The 8919-nt window shown below is 40.0% G+C and overlaps 1 protein-coding gene across 2 annotated transcripts in view; it reads right to left on the bottom strand.

Moving 5' to 3' along the window:
* Positions 1-3225: 3225 nt before the first annotated feature.
* Positions 3226-8919, bottom strand: part of TUB (TUB bipartite transcription factor) — a 138792-nt gene continuing 133098 nt past the window's right edge. For both annotated transcript variants that reach the window (XM_063289424.1, XM_063289425.1), the window contains exons 11-12: positions 6794-6965; positions 3226-4781 (exon numbers count right to left, since the gene is read on the bottom strand). In XM_063289424.1, coding sequence (XP_063145494.1) covers positions 4648-4781; positions 6794-6965 — 306 coding nt within the window. In that variant the 3' untranslated portion in view covers positions 3226-4647. The remainder of the gene's footprint in view (positions 4782-6793; positions 6966-8919) is intronic.

The raw sequence follows: 8919 nt of genomic DNA, 5'->3' as shown, positions 1-8919 counted from the left end.
TCCTAAGTTTGTTGGACCTTTTCCCATTGTGGGGGTTGTTAACCCTGTCACGTTTCGACTGGATTTGCCACACAATCTGAGACGTTTACATCCTGTTTTTCATTGCAGCTTACTCAAGCCTGTCAACCACTCAGATCACTGGCATCCTCAACCCCCACCGCCTGCTCCGATCATGATTGACGGACAGCAACATTTTGAGGTGAAGGAGGTCCTTGATTCTCGCTGCCTACGTGGCACTCTTCAGTACCTTGTTCGCTGGAAGCACTTTCCCCACCCTGAATGGGTGTTTGCCCAGGATGTCCAGTCTCCTCTTTTGGTTAGCCGCTTTCATCTAGCTTATCCTCACAAACCTGCTCCTTAATGTTTTTTGGGGGGCGGTATGTCATGTTCACCGTTGCAATGTTGCCGGTACATCGTAACATTTCACATGTCATTTGGCTGATGCGTGTTTCGTCTGGGAGGGGAAGAGGATTCCATCTTGTGGGATTGTTATATGTTAGTAGCTGGATTGGAATGTGTTTGGGTTATCTCGTGTGTTCAAGGTTCCTTTCCCAGGACATCAGCAGAAACGGTTACCAGCACCTGGGGCAGGGGGGAGTTTGCAACGGCAGGGCGAGGGGAGGGATTACGTTTGAGCCGAGGGTTTTTAGTTTGTATTTGGCGCACTTTTACTCATTCTCAGCTTTCTCTGTATTCGCATACTATTCTTTAATAAATCAGATATCATTAAGTTCCTGCTTGTGAGTCTGAGTCTATTAGAGTAGGCAATCATTACATCAGGTACCATGAGGTGGGGGGGGGAAGGGACGTTCAACTCCATCCATTTTTTTATACCATGCATGCTTTTATTCCTAGTTACCATGTAGAGGTGCCCACAGAATCTGAAGGTTTCATCAGAATGACCAAACAGCTTTCACAAAGCCACAACACAAGCCCTACCTATTCCATACATGCATGTACAAAACATGGAAAAAATTGCAGTTTGCATCATCACATTGGGACACTCATTTCATCCTTTGGCCTCCTTTCCCCATAGATCCCTAAGCTACTATGCCCCCTTACTTGTCTTGGCCCCCAAACATCTGCACTGCTTTATTTAAGATCGTCTAATGACTGACAAGATGGAGCACACAGAGATTCTGAAAAGCATGGAGAACAGCATTCCATTCAAAATGTGAGTTTTCTTATTATTTGATGGAGGGGGGTGCATCGCTTTAAGATTAGTCCAAATTGTTTCAAGGTACAAATCAGAAAGTAAAGCTCGCTAAGCTTGCTTCTGACAGTTTTCAGCTAATGTAGTAACAAAAGCAAGTAGGCTGCTCTACACACACACACACACCCCTACACCCCTAAATCTGTATCTGTATCCTAACGAGAAAATTACTTTTTCTTATTGCTTAACTCACACCTATGATAACACCTTGAAATGAAACCCCATTTTCAGTTTTTTCAGTTTTGTTTTTGCAAAAACAAAGGACATGCTAAAGTTTTCAACTCTCTCCAAAACAACTTTCCAACCCTCCAAAAACCATCTAACGTGCTCCCAAAATGATGTCACTGTCACAATGTCCCCTTGGGGTCAGAAAAACAATAGAAAGTAAACATGTAGCTCACAGCCACAAAAAGACTGCAGCCTCCCTACCCCCATTTAGTTCACTGCAGATAGGCTGGCTCAAGGGAAAGTCCACCCATGACCCACGTCCAAATGCATTGCTACAGATAGGACCACTGAGGCTCTCTTCTTTCCAAAAGTGCCCAGTCAAAACAAAACAAAACAAAACAAAAAAAGTGGCAATACTTCAAAAACTTGTCCATTGGAAGCTCCTTATCTCACAATTGCAAGGATTCCCCAAGAGGAAAATGTAAAATTAAAACAGTCCAGACAGGGACAAACATTCCTCCTAGTGAACCCTTTCCAGTCTTGGAAAAATGTAAGCCAAGCAATTGAATTTTATTTTCACATCATATAACAAATTAGATCTAGGCTTCATCAGACGTAAAGTTGTCCCATTAAGTCCCATTAAGATAAATATGACTAAGTCATAGCTAAATGAAGTCTGACTGATTTCAAGAGGTCTGAGTGTGACATAGTCCAAATATATGCTAATACAGTCATACTGACAAGACTATTTTTTATGACCAAGTCTCATATTTGAGGCCATAGCTTTAAGCACACCTCCTAAGGAGCAATTCTAATGCACTACTCAGAAACAAGTGACATCAATTGCAAGGGGGCTTATCCTCAAATAAGTTGTCAGGACCACAGCCTTAGTTTAAATAAATCTAATTTTGAGAGTACTTATTTAGCACACCTAAGGAAGAGATTGCTGCAAAATCTGAGAATGGGTCCTCACACAGTCCACAAACTGCTCAACTCACTGACTTACACATCTTTTCACCACAAAATTTATTATTATACAAAGATCAGACCTCATGGTACTGCTGAGTGAATTAACTTCCTTTAGGTTTTTCCCCAACTAACAGGGTGATAACTGCATCTTTGTCATCAATATTCTTTGACTTGTGAGAATGGCACTTTCAAAGTGTACCAAACAGACTGTATTTTTGTGCAGAGGTGTTCATGTACTATAAGAGGACTGCTAATTATATAAAAAGGAAGATTCACAGACCAACCACCTGCATTTCGATGCTGACGTAAGCATCAGTGAATGTGTCATCAGCATTGGATGCACTGAAACATTGTCCTTTAGTAAGTCACAGAAAGGCAAACCGGCTGAAATTAACCCAACAGCCCTTACAGAATCCAGTGAAAATGTGGCCAGAAAAGCATATCCCCCCAAAATCTGGTACTGCTGAGTCTTGGCATACATTCCATGTACACCAGCCACATGTTATGTCATATTGCAGGAAACAATCACAAAACTAGCACTCAGAGTCCCTCTTTGGGGGGCGGGGGGGGGAGATGAGTGGTGGCACAAATCTGAGAAATAAATAAAATAAATAAAATAAATAAATGGTCAGACCCCCTTCAAAGCTGATTCTGATTTCAATTTTTAGTATATTTATGTTTCAAAAAACAAGGAAGTGAGATAAGCCAGAGCTTGCATTCTGAAATACAACGATTTGTTAGTAAAAAGGCACAAACATGCATACACGGTTATATCCAGCAAAAGCCTTCTACAGAGAGAAGCATCTCCTTCCACTGGCGGGAATAGTTTGATTCAGCAGAGACCTTCTGCTGGCTTAACTGATTCTATCTCCCCAGGTGGTTCCATGCAGGCCCTCCAAATCTGCTCCAAAATTTAATGGAGCCTCTGCAGTAGTGAAGGCTGTGTAATTGGGGCCTGTAGAAATTGCCATCTATCCACTACTCTCTTCTGCTACCAAGAGCATTTTGAATAGGGGTACCCTGGTGGAGTATCCCTCTGCTTAGGACAATCCGCCAATGAAAGAAAAGCACTGATCCAACGTATCTGCTTAAAACCAAGAAGGCAATAAAATTAATTTCTGTTTTTCAGGCGTTTTCTCTGCATGTAACCTTCAATATATCGGGGCAGAAAAAAAGCAAATACCATTCTCTATCAGTTCCAGTTATCTTCTAAACAATTTCTTAAAAGAGGCAGCTATATCAAGGCAGGTTTATCCAAAGAATTAGACGTCATTCAATTCAGTTACAGCAGATGCATATGCTTTATTCAGGGTCAGCCCTTCACCTTTCTAGTCCAGTCACGTTTATCCTGATGGGCAGCAGCTCTCCAGGGTAAAAGGCAGAAAACTTTCTTGGACAGAACATGCCACACATGGGGCCTGAGACACCATACGTGTTGAAGCACATTTTTTTTCTTTTTCTTTTTCTTTCAGGCATATGAATGTCCCCCAATTTTTAGTTAGTATAATGATTCCGCATCTTTTCTCACATCCATATGGTGACTTCGCATGAGCAAATTTCCCTTCTTAAAAATGAGAGCGAGTTGCCATTGGAAAGTGAGACTTAAAATTAAAACACAATCTATAAAATAACACCTTGGAGTACAAGTGAGTTGTGCAATATTAACTTGTGCTTCCTATTTTTTTCCCCATTCCATTCCCCATCAGGATTAAAAATTTGTCAGACTCCTTCCCACATAAACAGTATCACAAATCAATTTCTGGCTTGGCTTTGAGAGTAAATGCTACCCTGCTTCTTTCTTGAAAAAGTTTGCATCTTTCTCACAGTCTTATGTTTAAGATGGGTGACATAATATTCTCAAGGTATGAATAAAATCTTGAGGTGTGCTGACAGCCTCTGAATACATCTTAAATCCAAAACTAGATTTGTGTTGTGATAGCTTTTATGGGTTTAAAAAAAGACATCGTCAGTCCCAATGGTGTTTTCACGTAAGCCACAATACAGTACATTATGGCGCATCTTCAGAACAGAACTGAGGACATAAGATAGGACTTCTATTTATAGAGCTCTGATGCCACTTCCAGAAAAATAGAGAATAAGTGGGGAAAACATTCCTGAAAGTCCTGAATTTTAAAATATTTTTTCTTCAGAAAAAAGATTGGTCCTTCAGAAAGCAAATTTTACCTGACTCATAAGGATATGTGACCACTGATGACACCAGAGAAAATATGGAATGTATGTTTTCTTCTTCCAGTGGCACATGGTTTTGGCTGCAGTGAAGATTAGACATGACTTGTTCACTCACAAGCCAGCTTGCTGTCAAAACTGGACAGGGCAATAGCAAAGGCTTGTACTGCACACATAGGATAATTATAATCCATGGTAAAAATATCTTCTGCCACACGGCCAAACTGCATCACTATGTAGTCGGCTGAAAGAATAAAGAAACATAAAGATATATCAATATGGCTTTCAGCACCTTTTAGAATCTGTGCATAGTACTAAACCAAACTGTAAAATTAGAAAAAAGAAATAATTTCTATCTCCTGGATTATCTGAAATCTAAGCGTGAACACAGTGTTCTTCAGGAAGTAATGAAATGCTGCCCAGCTGGGGAATACACAGCCACAGCAAAATTAACAGTATACATCCAGAATAGAACTTTGGCTAAAATTAAGCAAGAAAGGCCTGCCTATATACTACATGTCACACAACAAGGCTAACTCAGATACATAGAGTATGTTTAAGGGGGAAATATCTGATGTAAAGACAGTAACCAGAAACTATTTTAATGTTTATAATATTTTGATGTAATCACCCGTTGGGTACAATGGGAGGGAATTTAGAATTAATATTGTTTTTAATGATTTTTTAAAAAAATATTTCTTTTTCTTTTCACAAGTTAATGTACATTTATTTTAGGAATCAATAGTGGTGACATCAATATAAATATAAATTTTAGAGTTTTGTAGTGATTTTCAACTATTTCTTAAGATAATATGAGACTAGTTTTAATTATTTCATCAATGAAATGATGAATTATTTCATCAATAAAATGATGAATGTTAAATTTATGACAATTTGTAGATTCTCGGTTTATTTACTGATATTTTAGTTTCCATGCATTACATCCTTTCTCACTTTCTTCTTACTTTTCTTTTATGCAGTCAGTTATTCTGTTCCTTGAATGTTTTAAAATAAATAACAAATGTTCAGATTAAAAGAAGAAGAAATGCTGCCCAGCTGTGTGGTATCTGGCACTTCCGCACATGGCACGGATGTCCTTATAAATGACATCGTTTATAAGTCAGGAGACAGGAAAGGATCCAAAGATGCTGGTGGGATGAACACAGGAAAAGCAGGAGGCAGCTGCAGCTGGAAAAGGCAGAGCACGCTACCGTTTTCCCTCCCACCTCAGCTTCCAGATTGTTAAGTCAATAGATCCCCCAAATAGCCGCCTCCCAACACGCTTTGGTGGAACACTGCTGGAAAGACAAAGCTGAAGCCTGAAAGCAAGCCCTTAGAGCAGTGTTTCTCAACCTTGATGAGTTTAAGATGGGTGGACTTCAACTCTCAGAGGAGAGCTGGCTGGGGAATTCTGGGAGTTGAAGTCCATTCATCTTAAACTCACCAAGGCTGAGAAACACTGCTTTAGAGCAAAGTTAGAGCAAAGTTAGAATGCAGTGAATGAACCAGTGAGGAAGAGAGGAACTACCTCCTAAGTAGGCATTTCTGGGGCCTTTCAAGAGATTGATGATGTATCCTCTGGCACAAGTGAAAATGGCAAAGGCACACTGTCTGTCCCCACTGTGAAATTATAGCATCTGATAGCAATGGTCATTATTATAGGTTTATTGGCTGAATTCAACAGCACAACCACATTTTAAAAATGTGTATCCCACCAGAAACTATGCCTCTATTATAAAGATTTCACCTCTCTCAGAAATTATTATTACACAATCAGATGACAACCCACAGCTACACTAGAAGCTGTTTGTGCGCTACCCTGAGAACTAGTTATCAGTGCCTTAGCTCTTCATATCTTATTTCATGCTTCTTTGCATCTGCTAGCTCAACCCAGGGTCCTCAGGTATAGATGGACTATAATTCAAGTCAACCTGGCTGAAGAACAGAGAAAATGAGAGTTATAAGCCAAAAGCAGTTGGGACCTCTTATTAGAAAAGATTGTCCTAAATTATGTCCTTGCCAAAAACTTCACCAAAACATCAAAATGGAAGAGTGACAACCATCCATATTGTCCTTTTCATATGTATGTATGCTATCAGCATCTGAGAACAGGAAATTACAGTAAGAGGAATACAACATGAATTTTGGTTTGAAGAAACCTAACATGCCTTTGGTATCTTTGTACAGAGGATCTAACTAGATTTCAGAAAAGCAATCTGTGTTTCCTACAAATTTAACTAGAGAAGCCATACTTACGATCATTGTCGTGTATAATTTGGAAATTTTTCACTGAGGCCTGTGTTACACGACCATGGAAATTTAAAACATAAGACTGAGTATCATCATTCCAGACTGGAGTTTTGTTGTGCAGCTCAATGACACTCTCTGTGTTTTTATTCTGCCATCTTGAGAGGAGTGTTTCATGTTCCTATCAAAACCAAGAATATAAGCTTGGGTTCAGTCAAAAGCTATCTTCTGCTCTTTGTTTATACACAAATTCCCCATTCCAGTGTTCAAAACCCCCCTAAAATGTAATCCCTGGACCTCCCAAATCAACTGCTTAGGTTGTCAGCAACCCAATCCCTGTTCCAAGTCCATCCATCATTGGAAGGCATACTGAGATCAACTGAAACTAACACTAACACTGTTACATTTTAAGTTTATATAGTTAACTGGTAAAAACTAGCTTGGAATCAGTTTTTGATGAAAGGTGATAATGATATCTTTTGATAAAAAGGTAAGTGACACATATACATACACAGAGAAGGAAGATTAAAACTTGCCAAGGAAGTCACAAGCATGCCAAGACACTTCCCAGATCCTGTTGTAGAAGTTCATATTTCTTAGAAGGTCAAGCCTTGGATTACAATTGGGAACTTCTACATAGCATAGCAAATGTATAAGCAAACTTGCAGGTGACCCACAGCAGTATTAAATCATATCCCACTTTCTCTCTCTCTCTCTCTCTCTCACACACACACACACACAGAGCATCTCTACTTGTTTTAAAGGTAGGAAGTGGCATCCACTATCTTGCCAATTTTGATGCCCTCCCCCTGTGAATGCTGCTGAGGAGGAATAAGAACTTAATCTTATCCATCAAGCTGAGGCAAAAATGCAGAATTGGAAGAACGTGATCAGTTTCAATGACACAGTCCACAATAGATGTATGAATATGTCAAAATATTTTCCCAGATTTGCCAAGCAAGTATTTGTTTTACTCCAGTGACCCCATCTTACCCTTCCTATTAGAAGATATGAGACGAATGAAACCTTAAAAGTTTTACAGATCTGGGATAGCAATGTCTCAGATTTTAAGAAGTAGTATCTTTATTGTTACTACTCTGTTCACGAAGCACCTTCATAGGTTCAGTCCAAAATACAAGTAGCAGTAAACAGCTCCTTGTAGCAAGTAATTACTCTGGTAACACAACAGAAGGTCCCCATTATTAGTACTGCATGACTGTGGCAGCAAGAAGTCTTGTTCTATGCATGACTGCAGCCTATTATCCAGAACTCCGGATAGTTGAGTGCTTCAGATCAGAGAGAAGCATCCACACATATGTGAAGACTCCTTGCAGCAGGCAGTCCTGAAGATGATCTGTTCACTTACATTGCCAGTGTAACTACGTGAGGGGAAGGGCCTCTCACACTCCACGCACTGGGACTGAACAGGCTAAGATATCCCTGGACAGACTTATGTCCTCAGGCTTTGCTTGGCTCACAAAGGAACAAGCACAGCAGCCTAAGGAGCAGGGGGCACAGGAACCAGAGAAAAGTCAAAACTGGAAGAACAAACCTGTATTTCAGATGGTTTTCCTTGTCCACATTTAAAACATGCAACCTTTTTTTTAAAAAAGGCTGCACACATTGGGGTATCTGTCATTTATGATTCTCCACAGGAACTTCCCATTCTCAGCACTTTTGCCAGAAGGTCATTGATTGTGTGAACGTGTAACCCCAGTACTGTCTGCAGAAGAGCCTGTGTGAACCTTGACACCAAGCACCGAACTCTGAACATATTTTTTTAGCAAACTAATTCCTCAGGCTACTGGCAAGGGAACGTTAAAACCGTCCAGAGTCCATCTTGTGGGGGGAGATGGGCGGTGACAAAATTTGATAAATAAATAAGATAAATAAATAATAAAAGTCAACATGCATATAGGTAGTCCTCACTTAACAATCACAATTGGGACTGGAATTTTGGTTGCTAAGCGAAGTGCTCATTAAGTGAATCTGACCCGATTTTACAACTTTTTTTGCAGTGGTCTTTAAGCGAACCATGTGGTTGTTAAGCGAATCACACAGTTCCCCATTGAGTTTGCTTGCCAGAAACCAGCCGGGCAGGTCAAAAATGGCAATCACATGACCACGGGATTCTG

This window comes from Candoia aspera, chromosome 1, assembly GCF_035149785.1.
Source record: "Candoia aspera isolate rCanAsp1 chromosome 1, rCanAsp1.hap2, whole genome shotgun sequence".
NCBI lineage: Eukaryota > Metazoa > Chordata > Lepidosauria > Squamata > Boidae > Candoia > Candoia aspera.
This window is presented reverse-complemented; position numbering and strand designations above follow the sequence as displayed.